The sequence below is a fragment of the Schistocerca nitens genome, chromosome 9 (assembly GCF_023898315.1).
Source record: "Schistocerca nitens isolate TAMUIC-IGC-003100 chromosome 9, iqSchNite1.1, whole genome shotgun sequence".
Lineage (NCBI taxonomy): Eukaryota > Metazoa > Arthropoda > Insecta > Orthoptera > Acrididae > Schistocerca > Schistocerca nitens.
Genome location: NC_064622.1, coordinates 511,792,933 through 511,819,436, shown reverse-complemented (window position 1 = coordinate 511,819,436; position 26,504 = coordinate 511,792,933). Strand labels below are relative to the sequence as shown.

General features: G+C 44.8%; 1 protein-coding gene across 1 annotated transcript; it reads left to right on the top strand.

The window, feature by feature from the left end:
• Positions 1 to 2,079: 2,079 nt before the first annotated feature.
• LOC126204384 (dual specificity protein phosphatase 14) lies at positions 2,080 to 22,901 on the top strand (the record flags this gene model as incomplete). The annotated part of the gene is made up of 2 exons (XM_049938755.1): positions 2,080 to 2,226; positions 19,926 to 22,901. Coding segments are annotated over 2 exons (483 nt in total), but the record flags the coding sequence as incomplete, so codon positions are not given.
• Between the last annotated feature and the right edge of the window lie 3,603 nt (positions 22,902 to 26,504).

Sequence of the window (26,504 nt, the reverse complement as noted above, 5' to 3'; positions counted from 1 at the left end):
TATCTGTAAATCGAAAACTTTCAGCTTGTCAAAACAGTTAAACATAACCGCCAGTGAAAGATAATCAGCAAAACAGAGACTATTAAAGGAAATCTCGATAGTCGATTACAGCGACGAGAAAAGTGGGACTTACCGCTTCGGTCACAGGTTTGAATCCTGCCTCGGGGATGGATGTGTGTGATGTCCTTAGGTTAGCTAGGTTTAAGTAGTTCTAAGTTCTAGGGGACTGATGACCTCAGATGTTAAGTCCCATAGTGCTCAGAGCCACTTTGAAAGTGGGGCTTCCTCTTCCAGCTCCGCCACAGGAAAACAAAAAATTCATACAGAGGAGCCGCGAGGCTGCGCCACTGAGATCACACTCAGGATGTGTTATCGACTAGGAAGTTTTTAATTAATAGTCACTGTTTTATTAGTTGCCTTAGAGCTAAGGTTTTGGTTTAATTAAAAAAATGGTTTAAGTGGTTCTGAGCACTATGGGACTTAACATCTGTGGTCATCGGTCCCCTAGAACTTACAACTACTTAAACCTAACTAACCTAAAGACATCACACACATCCATACCCGAGCCAGGATTCGAACCTGCGACCGTAGCAGTCGCGCGGTTCCGGACTGCGCGCCTAGAACCGCTAGACCACCACGGCCGGCTTGGTTTAATTGCTTTGTCATGGTGAAAAGTTTCGATTTATATATGTGATGTTATTTTTAAAGTTTCTATTCTGGATTTTACACAACCTTTGCGAGGCTAAGAGGTTCCCATTACTGCTCATTACACGTTTTATGTAGGTTGTAAGTATGGATCTAAATCCACATATTGTATCCATTTCACGTTTTATTGTCAGACGCTCAGTGTGCCATACGAAGCAACTTTAATTAAGATCTCATACTGCATTTTAAGTGTCAATTAAGAATACTGGTTAGTCTCGTGTCACGGCTATAGTGCCCTTTACTGGCCTCAGTTATTTGCATAAACAGCAGATGTATCAAGTGGTTCAAATGGCTCTAAGCAGTATGGAACTTAACATCTGAGGTCTTCAGTCCCATAGACTTACAACTACTTAGACCTGACTAACCTGAGGACACCACACACGTCCATGGCCGAGGTAGGATTCGAACCTCCGGCATTAGCAGCAGCGCGGTCCCGGACTGAAGTGGCTAGAACTGCTCGGTCACAGCGGCCGGCAAAAGATTTATCCATCCAGTACTGACTACGTACCTATATCTACATCAGAATATTTTATGGTATGTATGGCTAGTATGCATGGCTGTCAATAATGTAAATACTTTTTTTATTTTTCTTATGTATCAGTAGGCCTATTACAGGTTTTCCTTGAGCTAATTGAACTTCGCCGGTTACACCACCATTTTTGTACTTGTAACAGACCTGAAGAGGGCAGTAGCCGAAATTGGTAATTATGAACGGTAAAATTTGTGTGTTCAAGATGGGGCTTTACAAACAAAGCATCGGGGTGGAAGCAGTGGAAACGTATACGATGGAACAGTACGTGAAGGAAATACTGCATCCTCGTGTATTTCGTCACAGACGACAGCATTGTGGTGGCATTTTGCGAGAGTACAATTGTCCTCCACAAGTGACCCGTGTCTCTACGGACTGTCCGTGGAATGCTGAGGTGTCCTCGGCGCGAGCAAAGACCGTGACACCTGTCCGCGATAGGTGTGTGGTACCAGCTCGGACGTCAAACCTCAGCGCTAGTAACCACGATATGGAGGGCCGTTCACAACAGTTGTGGGTCAACTTGAGTGAGAAGAGGATGCGACCGTATCAGCGCGTGTATCCAGGATACTTATCGTACTGGGCTCACACTGACAAGCTCTTTGCAAATTTGATTCTGTTCTGTAACCACAGAAATAGCGCTACGTACACCGTCAACGTGGGAAGCTCCATTTCCCTTCCGGATGTTTCACTCTGTGTGTGCGGCAGCGGTCGCCGCGACGGCAGACGGTGCGGCGGCCTGACGCGCTCGTGTTGTCTGCAGCGCGGCGGCGGGCGTGAGCGAGGTGCTGCCCTGGCTGCTGGTGGCGGCGGCGGCGGCCGTGCGCCCGGAGCGCGTGCGCGCCCTCGCCGTGACGCGCGTGCTCAGCGCCGCGCCCGAGCTGCCCGACACGCCGCTGCCCGCCGGCGTCGCCTTCCAGCGCGTCGCGCTGCTCGACGCCCCCTCCGAGGACCTGGCGCCGCACCTCGACGCCGCCGCCGACGCCATCGAGCAGGTGCGCGCCGCTGCCGCTGCCGCTCCTACCTGCCCCGACACTCCTCTGTCGCGATGTTGCGGCAAATACACTCGTTGCCGTCTTCATGTGTTTCGTGATGACTGCCGCTCTGCTCTACACCCTCCGTGGCTCCGCTCCTGTCGCTGTCAGTGCAGCGGCAGTTGTGTGCGTGTGTGTGCGTGTGTGTTTGTGTGTGTGTGTGTGTGTGTGTGTGTGTCGGCGTCGATGGGTGTGGCGACGCCCGGTTGCAAACTGCGGTCCCCAGTACCCGCTCTATCGCCGTCGGGAGCGGACCTCGCTGCACGGAACGCTTTTAGTTTTCTAGGCTTAGGTGGATGGATGGATTTTCTGAGAAGAGACCAAACAGCGAGGTCATTGGTCTCATCGGATTAGGGAAGCATGGGGAAGGAAATCGGCAGTGTCCTTTCAAAGGAACCATCCCGGCATTTTCCCAATTTAGGGGAATCATGGGAAACCTACATCAGGATGGCGGGATTGAACCGTCGTCCTCCCGAATGCGCTAGGCTTAGAGCTGGACTCCACACCTGACTGAGCTCTAGGCCGCCGTCGCTGTTAATTAGACCTTTTCGGACCATTGCGCCAATGTGCACAGTGTGAAATTGTAAAGGTGCCGTAAAAATAGACGCCAGAGCAGTCGCGCCCGACTTTATTAAAAAAATTGGGGCTGTATTTGAAGACGATATTGTTGTGTCCTGCCCACCCGTCAAATATGGAATTCCTACTGAAAATAAATGACAATAATTTTGGAAAATTTACAACGATGTGTCGCAAGCAAATGGTGAGACACAAGTAAGAACTCTCTCCAGTGTATACAATTCCTAATACAAGAGAAGTAATACCGTCCCCAAGTCGGTGCTATACAAGTGCCTGTTCTTGATCCCGCTATGGAAGTCGGCCAATTGCTAGTCTTCAACTGGGCGGCGACCAAGCTGCCCGGCGCATACGTCCTCCTCGTGTCGAGGGCGTTGCCGTCAGGTTCTCGTACTATACTAATGGCCATTAAAATTGCTACACCAAGAAGAAATGCAGATGATAAACGAGTATGCATGGACAAAATATCATACTAGAACTGACATGTGATTATATTTTCACGATATTTGGTTGCATAGATCCTGAGAATTCAGTACCCATGACAACCACCTTTGGCCGCAACAACGGCCTTGATACGCCTGGACATTGAGTCAAACAGAGCTGTGATGGCGTGTACAGATACAGCTACCCATGCAGCTTCAACACGACACCGCAGTTCATCAAGAGTAGTGACTGGCGTATTATGACGAGCCAATTGCTCGGCCACCATTGACCAGACGTTTTCAATTGGTAAGAGATCTGGAGAATGTGCTGGCCAGGGCAGCAGTCGATCATTTTCAGTATCCAGAAAGGCCCGAACAGGACCTGCAACATGCGGTCGTGCATTATCCTGCTGAAATGTAGGGTTTCGCAGGGATCGAATGAAGGGTAGAGCCACGGGTCGTAACACATCTGAAATGTAACGTCCACTGTTCAAAGTGCCGTCAATGCGAACAAGAGGTGACCGAGACGTGTAACCAATAGCACCCAATACCATCACGCCGGGTGATACGCCAGTATGGCGATGAGGAATACACGCTTCCAATGTGCGTTCACCGCGATGTTGCCAAACACGGATACGACCATCATGATGCTGTAAACAGAACCTGGATTCATCAGAAAAAATGACGTTTTGCCATTCGTGCACCCAGGTTCGTCGTTGAGTACACCATCGGAGGCGCTCCTGTCTTTGATGCAGCGTCAAGGGTAACCGCAGCCGTGGTCTCCGAGCTGATAGCTCATGTTGTTGCAAACGTCGTCGAACTGTTCGTGCAGATGGTTGTTGTCTTGCAAACGTCCCCATCTGTTGACTCAGGGATCGAGACGTGGCTGCACGATCCGTTACAGCCATGCGGATATGATGCCTGTCATCTCGACTGCTAGTGATACGAGGCCGTTGGGATCCAGCACGGCGTTCTGTATTACCTTCCTGAACCCACCGATTCCATATTCTGCTAACAATCATTGGATCTCGACCAACGCGAGCAGCAATTTCGCGATACGATAAACCGCAATCGCGACAGGCTACAATCCGACCTTTATCAAAGTCGGAAACGTGATGGTACGCATTTCTCTTCCTTACACGAGGCACCACAACAACGTTTCACCAGGCAACGCCGGTCAACTGGTGTTTGTGTATGAGAAATCGACTGGAAACTTTCCTCATGTCAGCACGTGTAGGTGTCGCCCCGGGCGCCAACCTTGTGCGAATGCTCTGAAAAGCTAATCATTTGCATATCACAGCATCTTCTTCCTGTCGGTTAAATTACTGAAACGCGGATTGAAATATCTTCTTGTGTTCAGGTTACGCGTAGCAATCACAATTACTTAATAAATAAAAGATGGAAATCGTTATTGTGTGCGATGCTCGAGCTTTTGCTCGTTCCGCGGGCTTTTTACTTGTGTCGGTACTATGTGGAAGACGGGTGAATCCGCTGCAATTTATTATCTCGACAAAAAGTAGTCAGTTTATTACGGTACATTTGCTATCTTCCGCATTTAATTCTTGATTAATTGTCTCAACTGTTTCATGTGAATGTTGCCTTCTTGTTTTCAGACTGATTAAATTCCGGTAAAGATTTTATCAAATATGTGAACAGGGATTGAATTGCTCATTAACCACCTACTTCGTAAAGCCTGTCATAAACGAACGAAATATTATACTGAGTTCAGGTGAGCAATATTCTTTGGACGAAATTTTTGTCTTTGTCTGTTACCTTCACTTACAATTCAGCATAAACGTTTATACATCGATACATAACGGGACTGTGTGAGAACTCGTAAATTTGATCAAACGCAACAGTATTTGCTGTGTTAGGATTTAATGCTGTTTCCTCCACAGTTTCACCAAATCGTCAAAGTTATGCAGCGCCATAGCGTATCTTTGTGGCTAGTACGTAGTTGCTTGCGTATCCTTTGCACACGTACTACCCAAGTCAAACGTTTGACGATTGTTCGAATACGCTCTATGCTGTATCGAACGCAGTGGCGTTTCGAGAAATCTTGGGCCATGTCGAAAGCTCGTATCGTTTACGCAGCCCCAATAAAAACTGGTCACTCTGTCATGTACAGCAGAACCGACGTACTTAGCCAGTCTTGCAGCTTCTGGGATTCCGTGATTATTAAAGACGCCATTGAAATTTCGATCCATGACGGTTCAACGAAGGAAGACGGCGGCCTTCCAAGCACCCAGACCAGGAGCCATTCACGCAACCGAGAAAGAGCGCAGAGTTCCCGTACAGTGAGGCCCGCGGTCACCGGCGATATCGAGGAGACTGGGCTCTCCACCCCCACCACGGCAGCCGACTGACGGCGAGCTAACGTTCCATGTGTATAGGACGCAGTCTTCAGGAACCATTGCCAACTGGGACTTAAAGAACTTTTTTCATCTTGCCAACACATTAAACCAAATTGTATCCCAACAGAGTTATAGCCATTGGGTGAATAATGCAGTGAAGCACTGAAATAGCCTGCGTTCCTCCTTTAGCGGAAGGAATGAACCGAGGCAAAAAAAGGGAACCACCAGAAGATGGCAATGAGTGTGCTTGCCGAGATATGGCGAGCCGCTTACGAAGTGACCCCTGTGGACATTTGACAATACTCAATTAGAAATGCGCCAGAAAAAACATTAAGTTATTTTTTTAATCGAACTGTTAATGTGTTTGATTTCGCAAATTGTTCGAAGTAGATATGAGGCTATTTTATTAAGATGGTATCCTGTTGGGGAAAACCATTTTAGTTGGCCAAGTGAATGGTTTCGGACGTTTAATCAGTGATTTAACCATGTAGGTCATGCACCACATACTGATATCCTCATGCTATCAGCAGCCCCACACCTCCATTGCCCAATTTTTTTGTAACATTAATTGTTTGTGCTTTCTAATCCAAGCGAATGATACGGCTTAGTTACTTGACCAGCTTATGGAGCATTGTTACTTTCAGCTCTTCCCCCGTTTCTGCTAGGACAGTCATATCATCAACGTATTTGATAGTTTTTATTCTTTCTCCTCCCATTGTAAGCCGTCTTTACTTTTGCAAGGCGTAACTGACTACGTTTTCAGTATTTATAACGAAATATGCTTGTGACATACGGCGATACTTTCTCACACCCCTTCTAATAGCCCGCATCTCGTGGTCGTGCGGTAGCGTTCTCGCTTCCCACGCCCGGGTTCGATTCCAGGCGGGGTCAGGGATTTTCTCTGCCTCGTGATGGCTGGGTGTTGTGTGCTGTCCTTAGGTTAGTTAGGTTTAAGTAGTTCTAAGTTCTAGGGGACTTATGACCACAGCAGTTGAGTCCCATAGTGCTCAGAGCCATTTGAACCATTTTGAACCCTTCTAATACCCCACGCTTCAGTTTCATCTTTGTCTACACTATCACTTTCTGCTCCATCTAGAGTGGATTTATGAGCGCTGAAATGTAGCTATGGATTAGTGTTGTAATGTTTTCATGATATTATTGTTAGTAAACGGGAACACTAGTGCAGCCCATAGTGGCCCAGATGAGACCGGATAACCACATTGTGATTTGTGCCTCACCAGCAGACCAGCACACTGGAGTGACCTGTGACAGAATCGAGACGAAACTCGCCCCCACGATCTGACGGTCATCAGACCTCTTACAAGATCTACTAAAAACAGCCACTCAACACGAATGACATTTAACTATGTACTTGTTAAACAGTGGTTTTGGTTGAAGTGTAAAGAGTTAAAAAATCAGTTGCAACACGTCGTTTTTGTCTTGAATGACATTTATTATATTGATCTGATGATTAATTATTAAAAAAAAGAGCGTAGCATCTGCTAGTACTTGAACTATTGAAATAAAATTTTAGCAGACATTAACAGGTTGTAGAAGGCAAAGGTCCCGAATTCGAGTGTCGGTCTGGCACACGGTTTTAATCTGCAAGGAAGTTTCATATCAGCGCACACTCCGCTGTAGAGTGAAAATCTCATTCCAGTCGGGAAATTTGTATTTCAAGACAGGATGCGTGTAAAAACAAATCGCTAGTTTTTATGTGTAGTTCCATGAGTAGCATAAAAAAATTAATACGTTCTATGACGGTAATAATAATGGTATATACGAATCCCGTAAACTGACTCGTTCCTTAACGCTTAGATAAAACAATCATTCACACGGCCTATGGAACATGGTATCAAATAACAGATGGTTAAGCGAGCAGCTCCGGTATGAGACCGCCAGCCCCAACTATTATTAACGCCACATGACAGGGTCTGTATATTTTGCCGATTGTGATATTTTTATTGGAACGTTTTTTATGTCCAACAAAATACTAAATCATATCGAGAAATTCGATTTAGAGCGGCATTATAACATAAATCACACGGGAGACTTTAGGAATATGTCAGTGACGTTTCTTGACCTCAAAATATGCCTCTCTAACAAAGGTTAAGTGAGCACTAAACTCATACATATTTTCTGGTTCTCATAGGGCGACAGTAGCTTGAAATACGTCCATTTTCCCTTCAATATCAGTCACGATTTTAGTTTGGTAAGCTTGTTGATATGGTTTGATAAAAGATGCCGCCCCTTATGCAGTAACAGATCACCCGTGATGAGAATCTGCTGTGAGAGTCTGCTAAACTTCTCATCATACTACAGGGTGTTCAATGAATATGTAACTCGTAACTTGCCATATTAAAGTCATGGAAGTGACCCCCTTCAACTTGAAAACATACTTACACAATCTTCTGCATGTTCTTGAAGACGTTGTGCAGAACATCGGGAGTCATGTCCCGGACGTGACGTGTCAGTGCAGCCTGGAGTTCTTGTATGGTGTGCGGGTTGCCTTCATAGGCCTTTCCCTTCAACGTACCCCATACAAAGTAATCTGGTGGAGACAAGTCGGACGATCGCGGAGGCCAGAGTCCTCGAGAGATGATGCGGTCACCGAAGATGTCCTTTAGGAAGTTCGTCGCCTTGTGGGCGGTATGTGCAGTTGCCCCATCATTCTGGAACCAGCCATTCTCAATTTCGTCCTCATTCAGTTCACCTAGGAAGGGCTCGATTGCAAGTCCGGTACCGTTCTGCATTGATGGTGTCTTGAAAGAAGATCAGCCCAATGATGCGTTTACGAGTCATGGCGCACCAAACACGAACCTTTTTATCATGCAGTGGGAACACTTTACACTTATGGCGATTGTCCGTAGTCAATACACGACTCTTCTGGCTATTCACGTAAACGGAGAGGTGAAACCATCCCGTATGCGTGTAAAACGTTGTGTCGAGAATCCCCTCACCATTGTCCTGCAGGAAGGACAGAAACCAGTTGCAAAAGTTCACACGCGCCGGGCGATCGGTTGTCTCAGTTCAAGCACGACCTACGTTTCTTCCGGAGAATCTTGTGAGCGGAACCGACGGACACGTGGTCCTGCTTTTCTAGTCATCTAACCGATTTCTTTGCACTTAGCAGCATCATATCTTGCACCTCCGCCACCTTCTCTTCGGATGTGGATGGCCTGCCTGATCTTGGACCATTATGAACGCTTCCGGTCTTTCGAAACTTGGTGATGACATTCCGTACAGCATTGCGGTTAGGCATCTTCACTCCTGGGAACCTTTCTGCAAATGCAGCCTCAACTGCTGAGCTAAACTTGTCTTCATTGAGGAACACACGCCCCTCAAGAAACACTCTTCGTTCAATGGTCAGCATTATGACCTGGATCACAATGTTATCAATGATGTCAATCAAACCGCACTTGCGAAATAATGTCATTACGAAACGTTATTCCGAGAGAAACTTGCTCAGAGACAGTTGCGTGCTGCTGACAAGGCTGTCGCTCCCGGAATCGACGGCCAAATGCCGGTTCTGTGCACAGCGACAGTGACAACCGCCTCGATTTCGCTTTGAAACTCCCTGTGGGCTTTTCTCGGCAGGTGACTCACTGGACAAAAACGAGAACCGTGGCACCGCCGTGCTGCGCATCTGGATGCCGAACGCAGATGGGTAAACTGTTGCAGATTTGAATACCGATGGGAGACAGCTGATGAGTAGGACTGTTTGCAGAAACGGCGGGCGCTTCCGGTCGGCGGTTTAACGACCTGGAAGCCGACCAGCAGCTCGGGTAGTGGGCGCGCAGAGAAGGAGGGGTGCAGCGGAGCGACGCGGCGCGCGGCTATTTCGGAGCCGCTGATGCATCCAGGTTGGCCGAGGTCGCGGCTGACGGACGGCGCGGCCAAACACACGCGCGCTGTGGAGCAGCACTGTGCTGTGGGCGGGGGGAGGAGGGGGGGGAGGAACGTATCTTACTACATAACTTAGCGATTAGCAAGTTTCGCCATCTTCGCCATGGCCAAGCTACCGTATGGTAAAAACAATACTACAGTAGCAAAGCTTACAGTAGTTTCAAGGGGGAGACAAACGGACAAGTAGGAGTAGATGTGGCGCTCTCAGGGCTCCATACAAACTATATATATATATTATTATTATTATTATTATTATTCACGTTTGGGCCCTACTGGACCACGCGAAGTACAATCACGGGGCATTCAGTTATTTTCTTTTAGACTTTCTCTCTGCCCAAATTGTTTTCATTCTCTCGGAATGAGCTCTTTTCCTTTCATCAGACCATGTGGTTCCAGTTTTCTTTGGTTTTTCAGCTTGACCAACTACCCAGTCATGAATTTTTTGCCTAAATAATTTTTTGTCTTGAATTTCATCTTGTTTTATATCTGCCTCTTTCATGTCCTCTTTTATAGCAGCAATCTCAAATTTAGCTTTACTTCGATTTTCGTAGAATTCCACTACTTGTTTAGTTAGTCTGGTAGCATCCATTCTTTTAATATGCCCATAAAATTTTAATCTGCGTTTTTTCATATCTGAATATATGCTGGTGTATTGTTGAATTTCACTATTTGCTCTTAGCCTGTATGTTCCTTCTTCAGTATATTTTGGACCTAGAATTTTTCTGATTACTTGTCTTTCTCTTTTTTGGATTTCTTGAATGTCCTTTTTTCTGTTTAAAATTAGCGTTTCAGCCCCATAAAGGCACTCTGGTTTTATGACCGTGTTGTAATGTCTCAATTTAGAGTACCTCGAAAGACATTTTTTGTTGTAGATGTCTTTTGTAAGTCTAAAAGCTGTCTCCATCTTTTGACAACGAATTTCATTTCCAATTTTTTCTAGACCAGTCTCTGAGATTGTTTCACCTAAATATTTGAATTGCGAAACTCTTTTGATTTTTCCATACTTAGTTTCCAAAAGTTTGGGTGCCAGTTTGTTGCTAGTCATATACTGTGTTTTTTCAAATGAGATTTGGAGACCTACTCTTTCTGCTGTTTCTTTAAGGATTTCTATTTGTTTCTGAGCAATTTGGATGTCCTGCGTTAGAATAACCACGTCGTCTGCAAAGGCCAAACAGTCTATTCGAATATTTGTTCGTCCTAATTTCACTGGTTGGTCAATTTTGAACTCCAATTTTCGTTCGCGCCACTCTTGTATTACTTTTTCTAGAACGCAGTTAAATAGCAACGGAGAGAGTCCATCACCTTGCCTCACGCCTGTTTTTATTTCAAAGGATTCTGAAATTTCTCCTCTGAACTTTACTTTTGATTTTGTACCAGTTAGCGTGTCTCTGATAATTGCCGTGGTTTTAGGATCCAGGCCTTGTTCTTTCACAATTTGGAAAAGAGATTCACGATCCACTGAGTCATAAGCCTTTCTAAAATCTACAAAGGTACAAACTAGTTTTTTATTGTAAATTTTTTGATGTCTCAGAATTAGTTTGAGGACTAAAATCTGTTCTGGGCAAGATCTATTTGGCCTGAAACCGGAAATATATATATATATATATATATATATATATATATATATATATATATATATATATATATATATATATTGTGTTACAAAAAGGTACGGCCAAACTTTCAGGAAACATTCCTCACACACAAAGATAGAAAATATGTTATGTGGACATGTGTCCGGAAACGCTTACTTTCCATGTTAGAGCTCATTTTATTACTTTTCTTCAAATCACATTAATCATGGAATGGAAACACACAGCAACAGAAAGTACCAGCGTGACTTCAAACACTTTGTAACTGGAAATGTTCAAAATGTCCTCCGTTAGCAAGGATACGTGCATCCTCCCTCCGTCGCATGGAATCCATGATGCGCTGATGCAGCCCTGAAGAATGGCGTATTGTATCACAGCCGTCCACAATACGAGCGCGAAGAGTCTCTACATTTGGTACCGGGGTTGCGTAGACAAGAGCTTTCAAATGTCTCCATAAATGAAAGTCAAGAGGGTTCAGGTCAGGAGGGCGTGGAGGCCATGAAATTGGTCCGCCTCTACCAATCCATCGGTCACCGAATCAGTTGTTGAGAAGCGTACAAACACTTCGACTGAAATGTGCAGGAGCTCCATCGTGCATGAACCACATGTTGTGTCGTACTTGTAAAGGCACGTGTTCTAGCAGCACAGGTAGAGTATCCGGTATGAAATCATGATAACGTGCTCCACTGAGCGTAGGTGGAAGAACATGGGGCCCAATCAAGACATCACCAACAATGCCTGCCCAAACGTTCACAGAAAATCTGTGTTGATGACGTGATTGCACAATTGCGTGCGGATTCTCGTCAGCCCACACATGTTGACTGCGAAAATTTACAATTTGATCACGTTGGAATGAAGCCTCATCCGTAAAGAGAACATCTGCACTGAAATGAGGATTGACACATTGTTGGATGAACCATTCGCAGAAGAGTACCCGTCGAGGCCAATCAGCTGTGATAGTGCTTGGTTGGTTGGTTGGTTGTTTGGGGAAGGAGACCAGACAGCGAGGTCATCGGTCTCATCGGATTAGGGAACGACGGGGAAGGAAGTCGGCCGTGCCCTTTCAAAGGAACCATCCCGGAATTTGCCTGAAGCGACTTAGGCATATCATGGAAAACCTAAATCAGTGTGGCCGGACGCGGGATTGAACCGTCGTCCTCCCGAATGCGAGTCCACTGTCTAACAACTACGCCACCTCGCTCGGTACTGATAGTGCCTGCACACGCTGTACGTGGTACGGAAACAACTGGTTCTCCAATAGCACGGTCCACACAGTGATGTGGTCAACGTTACCTTATTAGTGGGTGAGAGTGAGAGAGAGAGAGAGAGAGAGAGAGAGAGAGAGAGAATGAGTGAGAGAGGGAGAGAGAGAGGGAGAGAGAGAGAGAGAGACAGAGGCAGGCATTGGATACACGAGGGTTGACTGAAAAGTAGTGCCTGCACAAGCCCGCCCGGTTAGTCGAGCGGTCTAACGCATGGCTGTGCGTCGTTGGGCGAGTAAGTTTAAAGATGCTGAGGCAGGAACGTCTGATCTGCATGACAAAGATTTGGAGGTCCTGTGACAGCAACCACCGAGTTCCACCGGCAAAATGTTGACCGATTGATTCAGGACGATCGTGGTATCTCTCAGAGAGAAATTGCAAGCACAATCGGCATTTCACAGGAACGTGTGGGGCACATTATTGCTTTGCTTGGCCATCGGAAGATCTGTGCACGATGGGTACCCCAGATGCTGACTCCTGAAATGAAAGCGCACACACTTGAAATTTGCCAGGAATTCCTCTTGCGTTACGAGAATAAAGGCGCACAGTAGTTACATCAACACAATCACCATAAACTGCTTTCATTCTCTGATGAATCTCCTTTGGGGTTACACATTCTGCTCTCAAGAATTCAATGACTGCACGTTGCTTTAATCCCATTGACCGACCGTCTGCGCATGGCTCCATACTTTACACTGTAACAACACAACCGTTCAGTGGTAAGGCTTCTCGCCAACTGGAGATGTAGAGATGGGGCTACGGAACAAGCCAGTACCTGTCGCATACCAATGCTGCCAACTGTTGAACAGTTATGAACGTGGAGGCATTACTTTTCAGTCAACCCTCGTAATATAAATCACCATCCTGAAAAAGAAAATTAATCGTAGATGAAGGTAAAAACACAATCATATAATTACGATATTACAGTATCACAGTTATTCTGAGTACGATGCAATGTTTCTTCGGATATGCATACATGTAATGTAATTATGTAATTGACGGTTGCCATATTTTCTACTGAGGAAGTGTTACACAGTAGTACGAGTAAACTGAGGCAGTCCATTTCATTTTTGGTGTGTAGAAAAGGCAAATAACCAAAGCGAACAGATTCGTATGCCAATAGTTCCTTCCAGAGTGTTGGTACGAGCGGGGGGAAATGCCATCGGCGACGGCCGTGCCGGAACAGAAGTAGAGTAGCCGCGCAGTGCAGTCTGAGGGCAGCGCCAGACCAGATAAATGACTGCCGGCAAATTACTGAAAGGCCGCCGGCCGCCCCGCTGACGCAACCCGCCGCTTTGTGGCAGCGGCACAGCGTTACGTCGCCTCTGATGACGCCACTCACTGGAAGTGTCGAAACAACTGCGTTGCCTGCACTTCACTGTCGAGCAAAGCTCTTGTTATTTAACTCTCTGTCGTTCTGTTTTTGCGGAATTGCTTCTCTGTCCTTTTTGAACACCCATAGTCAACTCCTTTGGCAGCAATAAAGATATTTTAATTGCAAAATAGTGGGCCTACAGCTCATAAGATACAAGGCTGGTCGAAGCAGGACGGAAGAGCGTTCTGTTGAGGGAAAACCAAAATCAGTAGACCTCACTGATGAAGGCTCGTCAGAATAAATAGAATCTTCGATTCGTTTCCGGAAACAAGGTTGTTACGCCCACTCTGCTAATTAACATACCTACTGAATGTCCTAGAAATGTTGCGACGCAGTTCGAGAGGTTTTAGAGGGTGTCCTGAGGAACAAATAGAGAATAGGAACTGATGTCCAGAAACGTCATGCAAGACAGTACAGAGCGTCGACGTTAAAGGCGCCGGCGCTTGCCGCTAAGCCGCCCGCTCCGCAACAAACGTGACTTTGTACGCTGACGAACCGTAGACGGAACGTCTATCAATGTTGTTTGTTATTCAGTGATCGCTACCGATTGCCACGATGGAGCTAGCTGCTGTGTAGAAAGCCCTCGTCTCCTATGAATGCGTTTGCTGACAAATGTATAGCCTAGTGGCAGGCGCAGGCGCAGGCGCATATATGTCTACGTTATGTAGCGTCGTTACATGATGTTTCCGCACACCGGTTCCCATCTTCATTTTGGTCCTCAAGACATCCTCTACAACTACTCGAAATTTGCCACAACGTTTCTGGGACACCCTATATACTGACACGGTGTTTCATACGTAACACAGGTGTTGTAGCTGGAGTTGCGCAGTATCCCATAGTGGGGCAGTATCCCATAGTGAGCGTGAAGGTTCCGTTTGCTGGACACAATCTAACCCATTCCTTAAACTTTAGTTATCAAGGTTTCAATCTGAGTTTTGGTGCACTCTGTGAACAGACGAAGAAGCCTAAAGTGCTAAATGGTGCATCGGTTTCCTTGGAGTTCTTTCCTAGGTTACATTTAACTCCCATATATCAGCACAAAATGTTGTAGCCCGAGCTGTGTTAATGAATATACATTGTCTTCCTTATACAATGTACCAGATGCTGATCCGATCAGTGTTAGGAAAGCAAATTTCCAGAAACGAAAAGCGAAACAGATGCAATATACCTGAAAAATATCACTTCAAATAATACAGTGGTTTGTCGTGAGATAAGACAAAACTCATAAGCTAAATGCAAGTAGATGACGTATTATCACAAGCTGTACCACTAGTTGTTAATGTTCATAAAGGAACAGATAGTTACTAGTTTACCAAATTAAATATTCGTTGAAATGAAGATAAACTTAAAAAAATAACAAGAACCAATGGAAATAAATAATAGTAGAGGCTGCATCAATGCACTGCCTGATGGTTCCCACCACGGAATGATCACCACCAGCTGTAGCTCGATACAGAAAACACATTCCGTTCAGTCAAAGTTTGGCGTTCCCATCCTGCACTCGTGGCAAATCAGCCAGAGATTACCTAGCTATAATGTGACTTGTGGTTGTCAAAGATCTTCACGGCCACAACTGATATAACACTTATCCAGTGTAGCTGAGAGACAGAGAACGGTCATATTAAAAACAGAAAACGAGTGGAGTCTAAAGATTCCTGAAGATGATGAAATAAAACACAGACATTTGTGTTGTTATAAGACGTAAGTTGTTTGAGTAAATAAGAAACTAAATCTTGACTTCTCACTAGAACGCGTGGGTCCTCTCAAATTTGTTTAATATTGAAGGACTCTGAATAGCGTGTTATTCTTTTATCCTCGTTCTGACCAACTGGGATCAAAACGGTTCAAATGGCTCTGAGCACTATGCGACTTAACTTCTGAGGTCATCATCGCCTAGAACTTAGAACTAATTAAACCTAACTAACCTAAGGACATCACACACATCCATGCCCGAGGCAGGATTCGAACCTGCGACCGTAGCGGTCGCTCGGCTCCAGGCTGTAGCGCCCAGAACCGCACGGCCACTCCGGCCGGCAACTGGGATCTCGCAACAGCTTCAATTTTTGTTCTTTCCCTGTTATTGTTTCCAGTTTCTCCAGCACTCTCTCACTTTCTCACCATGTTGTGTTTCTCTTTCTTGTGTTCCTGTTGTTCCCGATATCTTATCTCGCCTATCTTGAAAGCCTTGCAAGTTTAGTGTTTTAGTCTTAAAATGGTTGCTTGAGTCTGATTCTACGTTGTTGTTTCTTTCTAGTTCTATTCTTATTTCTTTAATCCATGCTATTTTCGATTTCTTATCCCAGGAATACAGAAATATTTGTATCGTTAGCCTGCTGACATTCGCCGTTAGAATTAACCAAAGAAGATTAATCTTCGCTTTGTCATTTCTTCTGGTATTTTCTCTATATTTTCGCAGACCTCCACCAAATTTCTCATTTTCAAACTATCTGTGGTTTATATTGCGCCAGTAATTTTCTAATAATCCGTCACAAAAGCATCTCTATTATGTCCGGCATATGGTTCATCGTTAAGTATCACACCACTTAAAAAATCCTGGTCTTAACACAGTTGTATAATATTTTAGTTCTGTTTTCGGGAAACGCATTTCTTGTTGCAGATATTTTTTATCAAACTATATGCTCTTGCTGCTGTATAAACTCTTGCATCTATTGCTAATTTTCCTGTTCCGTCTAGTTTCACCAAGCTGTAAATTAACTAACCCATTCCAGTTTGTTTATTTGTGTTTCCGTGAATTGTTGAGCATTTTTTTTAATATTTGTCACGAATTTTACTTTTACAGCTGAAGTTTTCAGAACAGTTGTATTTGTTGTTTTTCTTGAAGATTTCTTTGAGTAACTATTTGTGTAGTGTTTTCTGAAAGTAGCGCAAAATCGTCTGAAAAAGCGACGCAGTTTACATTAGTTTCATTTGGTTTCCTCGCCAGAGTTACTGGTGCAGTTCTGTGACTTCTTAGCTCCAAATGTCAGATGCATGCAATATTTTTATAAAAGACAGTTAAATAGTAAATACAAAGTTTTTTGTAAAGCGGAGTTAAAGAGTAAAGATGATAATGAGACGTCCATTAACTATGTGAGAGGTTTTCTTAAAATCTGGAGTGTCCCTCCCCCGTTGATGAGGTGTGGTGGTACTCCCCACTCATCCCCTTCATGTGAGGTATACCCGTAGGTGGGTAAAGACACGTAAAAATAATTTTTTTAAAATTTGTTCCAAGCATTTATTAAGACACTTTAATAAAACTACGCAGTGTATTATCAGTGTTTTTAACACGTGATTCAAAATAGCATTTTAAACATGCCTTTCCTGAGTAATATTCATACAGACAGGCGGATAGACAGTCAAGAAGGCTGTACGAAAAAACGTTTTAACCTTTCGACGGATTCCTTAAACAGTTGAGCTTTTATTGGTATATTATATACATTATGTGTCATTGATTCTTTACTTACTTTACAGAAGAAAGACAACACAGTTTGTACCTTACTTTGAACTGTATGATTATGTAGGTTTCCAGTCCCTTAATTTGAATAATGACTAAGAGAATTCTTGTGGGTGAACTTCACTTCGCTTCTTTCCACAAATGACGAAGTTCTTGTTTGCACGTGTGCGCGCCAAGCGGCTTAACAGACGCGTTCTGAAAGTTTTGACACAAATTGGTGTTGAGCATTATAACATCGGCATTACATGCTTTGCAGAATGTCACGAATAGCTGGTTGACTGACACGCACTGAGTTCGATCAGTGCGGGAGAGAATTCCACGAGTGAATTCGAAAGATGCTTGTTTCAAATCGGGGAATCCGAGGCATGCGCGTTTGTGAAGAGCTGAGTTCAGTCCAGAGAGGCCATAAAGAGTTCCATACTGTGTATGCTCGGGATTAATTACATAAAACCAAGTGATATGCTGTATCCCATATTCCGTGAATTGATGTGAGATTTTCATTGTCTCCTTCCGTTTTAAATGAGATTTGGTGAGATTTTGCCTTATACCACCTCCCTCCCCCGCATTGTCAGCTAGCGTAATTAATGGACGTCCCCTACGCTGAATGATCGTTTAACGCGTTTTTATTTCAAATGGTTGAGATGCTTGTCCCTTATATTTAACTTAAAGTATCGTATTGGTAAGTGTTTCATGTTATGCGTGTTTTAAATGTGCTTTAACACCCAATTACCTTACTATTTAACTGCTGTTTCTCCGAGTAGCGAACCAAGTAGTTCCGACAGAAGTGGCTTGTACGGCGCTTGTTCTCCCCATTCTTGAGTATTGATCATGTATCTGGGATTCCTATCAGATAGGACTGATAGAGGGGAGAGAGAAGATCCAACGAAGAGCGGCGCGTTTCGTCACGGGATAGTTTAGCTGCCGAGAGACCGTTACGGAGATGCTAAACAAACTCCACTGGCAGACGTTACAAGAGAAGACTTGTGCATCACGGAGATACACTACTGCCGGCCGAGGTGGCCGAGCGGTTCTAGGCGCTGCAGTCTGGAACCGCGCGACCGCTGCGGTCGCAGGTTCGAATCCTGCCTCGGGCATGGATGTGTATGATGTCCTTAGGTTAGTTAGGTTTAAGCAATTCTAAATTCTAGGGGATTGATGACCTTAGAAGTTGAGTCCCATAGTGCTCAGAGCAATTTTAACCATTTTTGATACACTACTGGCCATTAAAATTGCTACACCACGAAGATGACGTGCTACAGACGCGAAATTTAACCGAAAGGAAGAAGATGCTGTATATGCAAATGATTAGCTTTTCAGAGCATTAACACAAGGTTGGCGCCGTTGGCGACACCTACAACCTGCTGACATGGGGAAAGTTTCCAACGGATTTCTCATACACAAACAGCAGTTGACCGGCGTTGCCTGGTGAAACGTTGTTCTGATGCCTCGTGTACGGAGAAGAGATGCGTACCATCACGTTTACGACATTGATAAAGGTCGGATTGTAGCCTATCGCGATTGCGGTTTATCGTATAGTGACATTACTGCTCGCGTTGGTCGAGATCCAATGACTGTTAACGGAATATCGAATCAGTGGGTTGAGGAGGGTAATATGGAACGCCGTGCTGGATCCCAACGGCCTCGTATCACTAGCAGTCGAGATGACAGGCATCTTATCTGCATGGCTGTAACGGATCGTGCAGCCACGTCTCGATCCCTGAGTCAACAGATGGGAACATTTGTAAGATAACAACCATCTGCACGAACAGTTCGACGACGTTTGCAGCAGCACGGACAATCAGCTCGGAGACCACGGCTGCGGTTACCATTGACGCTGCATCACAGACAGGAGCGCCTGCGATGGTGTACTCAACGACGAACCTGAGTGCACGAATGGCAAAACGTCATTTTTTCGGAGGAATCCAGGTTGTGTTTACAGCATCATGATGGTCGCATCCGTGTTTGGCGACATCGCGGTGAACACACTTTGGAATCGTGTATTCGTCATCGCCATAATGGCGTATCACCCGGTGTTATGGTATGGGGTGCCATTGGTTACACGTCTCGGTCACCTCTTGTCCGCATCGACGGCACTTTGAACAGTGGACGTTACATTTCAGATGTGTTACGACCCGTGGCTCTACCCTTCATTCGATCCCTGCGAAACCCTACATTTCAGCAGGATAATGCACTACCGCATGTTGCAGATCCTGTACGGACCTTCCTGGATACAGAAAATGTTCGACTGCTGCCCTGGCCAGCACATTCTCCATGTCTCAGAGAAACTGAAAAGGTCTGGTCAATGGTGACCGAGCAACTGCTCGTCACAATACGCCAGTCACTACTCTTGATGAACTGTGGTATCGTGTTAAAGCTGCATGGGCAGCTGTACCTGTACACGCCATCCAAGCTCTGTTTGACTCAGTGCCCAGGCGTATAAAGGCCGTTATTATCGCCAGATGTGGTTGTTGTGGGTACTGATTTCTCAGGATGTATGCAGCCAAATTGCGGGAAAATGTAATCACATGTGAGTTCTAGTATGATAAATTTGTCCAACGAATACCCGTTTATCATCTGCATTTCTTCTTGGTGTAGCAATTTTAATGGCCAGTAGTGTATTTGGTATTGAAATTTCAGGAATGTGGTACCGGAAGTACCCTCGGCCATTGCGGAGTATGTTGTAGTTGCAGTTTTGCCGGACGCGCCGCTCTCGTGCCCGCAGGAGCGGCTGTCGGGCGGGCGCACGCTGGTGCACTGCGTGGCGGGCGTGAGCCGGTCTGCGGCGCTGTGCCTGGCGCACCTGGTCAAGCACTGCGGGCTGCCGCTGCGCGCCGCCTTCGCGCACCTGCGCGCCCGCCGCCCCGCCGCGCGGCCCAGCGCCGCCTTCTTCCGCCAGCTCATCGACTTCGAGCGCGCCGCGCTGGGCGCCGCCTCCGTCGCCATGGTGCGCCACCCGGCCGCGCCCGGCGCCCTCATCCCCGACGTCTACGAGCCCGACTACCGCCACACCGTCTGGTTCCAGCAGCACTGCGCCGGCCGCGCTTTCGGCAGGCACTGACGCCGAACGCGCAGCACAGCCGCGCTGGAGCCTCTCGGTGGACGTGGCAGACACTTCAAGGTGTCGCTGGAGCCTTTACTCTGACTGTCCGAGAGGCCTAGTGTTGTCGACAGCCGCAGCAGTGCCCAACGACAATATCCGGAGGGTGTGTCGAGGAGTGAGGGCTACCTGTCTGTACCTGCAGTACCCGCCATGACTGGGCCTACGACTACCTTAAACATTACTTTCCGTCAGGGAGGACTTACTCAATATGTGAGGAATCTACAGCAGTCTCCTGATCGAGCATCAGCGGTGCAGTGCCAACGAAGTACAATGAAATCGTTGGAGACCGCACCTTAACTGAATTGTCCAGGAATACTGGTACAATGTGCACAGTTTAATAACATCTACAGCAGAGCCTTGTTCGTTGCCGTATTAGGCACCACGGGCAATGGATATTGATGAGAACGTGATATATATTTTCACTATTCACGGCAATTTAATATGTTCCCATAATCCAATCTCACTAGTGAACGATTGTATGTACACGATGAATCCGGTTGGGATGGAAACTCTTATTTTCTCTATGAGTGGGTCTACCACGGCTCCGCCAACACTCTCACCAAAGTATTACCCACAATGCGCTTATTCTGGCTACCGATGATATCTACTATGTCCTCTCGGTCAAGTAACGCCAGAGTAGTGGCAAACTCCAGCACTCGAATCAATTCAGAGGAAGTGCTTTCTCTTTCCATAATGTCTACTAATTTAATGTTGTGTTCATCCCAGCCAGCTGAAATCGTTTCGACTTAGCACTAATTTCGTGGTTTGTGTGCTTGTAATACAGGGGTAACGGGAATAAGTGCTGATATTTCTGTTGGTTACTGAGGCAAATATCTGTACTGACCTCATTTAAAGTCTTACAGTTACAGCCATTACAAGTCGTGTGTTTTTAGTTTCGTTGGTACCACCATGTACGTGAGGCCAGAGCCAACCATTAACGCCTATTTTTCCCTGAGCAGTGGACGCAAAGTGGTAAGTCTATACCGACAGGCGTAATCCACTTACAGGCACAGTTACGACCGTACAGAAAACATAAGATCGTAAAGTTTGCAACATGTTTGTGGGAAGACTGATCGATGAAAAGAAAAAACAGCCGACACACTGATGTGTGTACATATTAAGACGCCACATGTAAACAATCGGCACTTATATACTCATTACACCCTGTATATGCAAAAACCTTTCATTCCGTCCCACGAGGTTCACTGAATGTCTTTTAGACCTTTGCATCCCGTAAAATTCACTGGAAAGTGAAATACTACATGTCAGAAACCATCGACGAAATCACGGGGAAAGGCGTAAAATAATATGGTCGTCTGATCCATGTTACAGTATCACCGTCAGCCACGTACATCGGAGTCGTGTGACAGAGAAATACTACGCAAATTACTCATAAAATAACCACTTTATTTCAGATGACTGAATTACTGTCAGCAGTTAGCACTGATTACAGACGCTACCCACAGCAATATACCTTTGAGCTATACCTTGTATTCATTTTTCCAGCTTTTGTTCTCCTAGGCTGATGCTAGGCCTCCTATTTACAACAGTAAACTGCGACACCAATATTAAAATGCTATGAAGACAGTGAAAAAAGATTAGTCACGTAAAAGACATCTCTAGCGAAGTGTGTCACCATTTTCAGTGTAACATATCAGACGCATTGTCTCTCCTGATCCACATTATTAGGCAATCGGTTTTCCAACTAAATGAAAGTTATAATGTCCATTTTTTGTAGCAGAATGTGCCTTCATTTTTCTGCTTGTTCGAATGTTTAATATGAACTAAGAAACATATAGCTGGTGAGAAGACTTTGTCACTGCATAAGGTTTACACACTTTCTGTGAAACGTGTTATTGAATCATTGACAAATGTATTGATCAAACTGAATGTAGATTCACAATGTCGAATGTTTTTTAACTGGTTGAGCCAAGTCATTAATAGCGTTTAGAATGTATGACGTGAAATTCAGCCTAGTTAAAACCATTGGATGTAAAAGACAGTGACTTCTGTCGACATAAACATGCATCTTAAGATTGGCAGTAACAAAATACAAAAGGTCGAAAGAGAAATATGATAAATCTCCTGTTACTCTACACATTTTAGGTGATCTACATAAATCATTTTTGTATCATTTTGCCAGAGTAACTCAACGACAGAATCTTTTTGTGTCTGTGCAAAGCAGACTGATTCATTTGCTACTACTTTATATGATGGGCAACCATCTTTAGCGAAACATTTCTGCCTGTGATGGGAGTAGTCAAGGATACTCTCATGAACGATTGACCTTGAGTGAATATTTGAGCGAAACTGAAACTGGCTTTAGTGAAGTATCTGCACTCCAGTAAGCAAGATTGGTGTGTTATTTTTATAACTCAAAAGAATTTCAGAGGTGTTCCTTCACAGATTTTCTGAAATTCTTTCACTAATGGCCTTTGTGGGCATACTGTAGCTTTCTTTATCTTATACAAGTGATTTGCCAATATTTGGCAGAAGCACATTCCGAGGTATCTACTTCTTGATGTAGTTATTATAAGATACTAATAATATTTGGTATTCCAGTTGTAGAAGTTTTTTCACATTTGTTTGTATTCTAACAAAAATACAAATTAATTTCTGTTTAGTTTATAAATGATGTTAATTGCAATAAATTAATACTTTCTTCAAGGTACTTATTGTCACGGTGTTCATTTATTTATGCAAGAAACCTCCAGAAACACTGAAGATTCTGCTGTTCCTCAATGCACTACACAATCGTTAGTGATCCCAGAAACGAGAATGGCAAATGAATAAAAATACCCAGCCTCAAATTCTCGTGATGTGTAATTTCAGACTACAGAATGTAGCTCACGCAATATGTGGACATTTTCTTTAGTGAAATAATGTTGTATATAGAGTTATTATTAAATTTCTAACGTTCTCAATGAGACAGTGATGATACGGTAATGGTATATAGGTTCAAATAATGAAAACGAACATTAACTTTCCTTTGTTGGTTGGTAGTTATTGGTACAAGGACTCTCGTCACAGAGATCATCAGCGATAATACTAAGGTGATTCGAGACTGCGGAGAAACAAAAAAGGACAATGTAGAGATCTGACGCTCATTTCTTTTTTCACTACTTACACCCTTACTTCCCCACAGAAACATACAACACATAATATTTAGTACGTAACGATTCTGAAGTATCTAGTGTTAAAATATACAGACTATAACTACACAATAGCTAAAAATCTAACAGGAAACTAAGTCATTTATTTATTTAATCGTATGGCTAGGACCCCCCGTCGGGCAGACCTTTCGCCGGGTGCCCGTCTTTCAATTTGACGCCACTTCGGCGACCTGCAGTCGATGAGGATGCTAGGTTGATGACGAGGGCAGCACAACACCCAGTCCCTGGGCTGAGAAAATTTCCCCATCCAGCCGGAAATCGAACCCGGGCCCAGAGGACTGACTATCCGTCGCGCTGACCAGTCTGCTACCAGTGGGGGGTGGGGGTGGGGGGGCGGACAACTAAGTCATTAATTACAGACAAAAAATAAGATGCGGCAGTGACACTGAAGACACAGTAAAATGTTCTACCTAATAAACTACGCAGAAGAACAGACATTCGTTTAACCATAGAGGGCTCATCAACTGGTAAGCCTGTTGCAGCCCTTATACCTTAACATACCCTATTAAGATGTGCAGCACACAGTATTTGTTGCACACTGGCGGGTCCCCTCGCGTCGGGGGGCAGGGGGGCAGGAGCCTATAAGGAGCCACTCCCTCTGCCTCAGCAGCCGGAAGACGGAACGATACAGCCGTGTCGTTTGTTTGAGAGATCACAGGTCTCTGTTCCTCAACCTCAGCCACACCACCTCCTACATCACGACACCGAGGTTGCTGCACGTACGGCGGCAGCGCATTATGGAGTCGCATGCGGGCACCCTTTGGTGCTTCATTACCCTTCATAACAAGAAATGCGATGTTGTAACGTAGGAGATATGTAATTACTTTTTTTAGCTTGATGGCGCGATGTTTGATGCGCAGGGTTATGTATAGAAAGAACAAATATCAGATACCAGTCTGGTCAGTGTCTGGGCTAAACAGCAGCCAAACTGATGCTGAGACAGTTCCTCGAAAAAATAAAAAAATACGTCCTTCTCCTTTCTTCCTGGTCCAGCTGAGAAATTGCTCGTCCAGTAATGATATCAATATCGACCACTTATTAATCTTTTACAGATAATAGAGACCAGGTCACTTAATCATTTCTCTTTTGTTACATTATTTCATAATGTGTTTCCGCTCCTGTAATCATCAGACCTTGTAATAATGTCAAAAGTCATATTAAAAAGTATACATTACACAAAACATCCGTGAGATTTACCCCATCAAATTTAGATCTTCTCATAGCTTCTGAAGCACGGAAAAGCGTCAACTGCCAACTCTCCTCGAAAGCTTACCTGAATACCACAAGTTCTAACAGAGAGACGTCGCCACTGAGGAATGCCCTGCTATCTTTCCTTACATTTTTCTCGTGCCACACATATAAAAATACCATAGAAAGCCTTTAAATACATTTATTGACGGTACGTCTGTAGGTGCGAAATCAGAATATCAGTTCAAATGACAGTAACATATATGTATATGTGGCGTCTACATAAATTTAACAGTAAGTGTCCTCCATAATAATTTTGTACATGTCAATTAGCAATTTATACTTAATTTATCCTAGTAAATGTATACGCAACGAACTGGCATTAAAATAAATAAGATACGCACGATTCCTGTTCAGCATGTCACCCAGCATGAAAAAGTAGAGAGCGAGACAGAGAGATCATGATCAGAGAAAACCTTGAACTTACATCGTTGTTTATACTCACGCAACTTACTGGGAGATTAAAAGGAATCCGAAATTAAAGTTGTGAACAATCATAGCTCATTCCAAATCAATACAGCTTGGTTACATTTGAGCGTGACACTGAAATTTTCTCCAATTATTCAAACAAACAAATACTGAAAGCAGAAAACTGCAGCAAAAACCCAATTTTCTGTGTGGAACGGTGATCGCAGAATTCAGAAATCAACATTTCATCATCCGGTCCGGAAAAAATTACGGCTATATAGTTTTAAGTACTTGGCGAGAGGCAGCGATACACTTTTCATCAATGCCGCAAAACATCAAGCTGCTACCGTGGAAGTTGGTGACTGTGCTGGCCGTCCTTTGCATACTCAATCTTCAGTGCGACACACTTTCACAACGCTGGATAACTTGCTGTTGACATTGCTTGTGGAAGTCTGCATTTTGGCGGTTCACGAAACTCTCAACCTCGTCGTTTTGGAAATTCCCGCTGTGCAATCTTTCCTTCATCCAAAGAAAGACGAAGATGGCCTGTTAGGTTATTACAGAGGGTGAGGAAAAATTTGATAACTCATAGAAGTAGTTTGATTGTGTGATGTACAAAATGAGTTCGGGGTTTCTCTGCGGGGCGGAAACACGCCCTTGGACTCCGCCCTGCGACGCTTGCCTTGGCAGCGGCTTGCAACCTCGTGAAGATTTTACGGCATCATACTCCTGTGCCGGCTCCTGTGTCTGTTAACACTACACCGTGGTAGTCCGTAAACAGCGCCACCTCGCCTGATGATGATCGTGGCTCCGCCTTTTTCGGCGGTGGTGAATCAGCCTGTTTCCGCTGCTTGGTTTGCCCCTCAGTGTATGGATCACAGTGACACACCTACTCGTCCACAGTCACCATGCGGTTAATGAAATCTTCCGTATTGGTCTTATAGAGCTGCAACATTTTCACTGATGTTTCGGTTTTTTGGGCTTCCTGAATGTATGTGAGCAGTCGCGAAACCTAGCGGGCGGCGAATTTTGTCGTGTTCAGAATGTCGTGCAAGATGTGGACAATCGACCCGTTTCTAATTTTCATATTTTCTAAATGTTGGGCCGAATGTGTTGCGCCACAGAGCCGCCATTTGTCTTGTGCTTCTCAATCTTTCAAAAAGAGATGTTCTATCTACACTTCACCGTTTTTCAGTTTGACTTCTTTTATCATACTGGAACCATCTCAGCTCACGTATGGGAAAAGTCTCTCGCTTTGAGATGTGGGAGTAGTGGTAGTACTAGTAGTAGTAGATGGAGGAGGACAAGGAGGAGAAGGAGAAGGTTGTGGCAGTGTTGGTGTTGTGCGCAAAAGGCCTTGTAGACTTTGGGT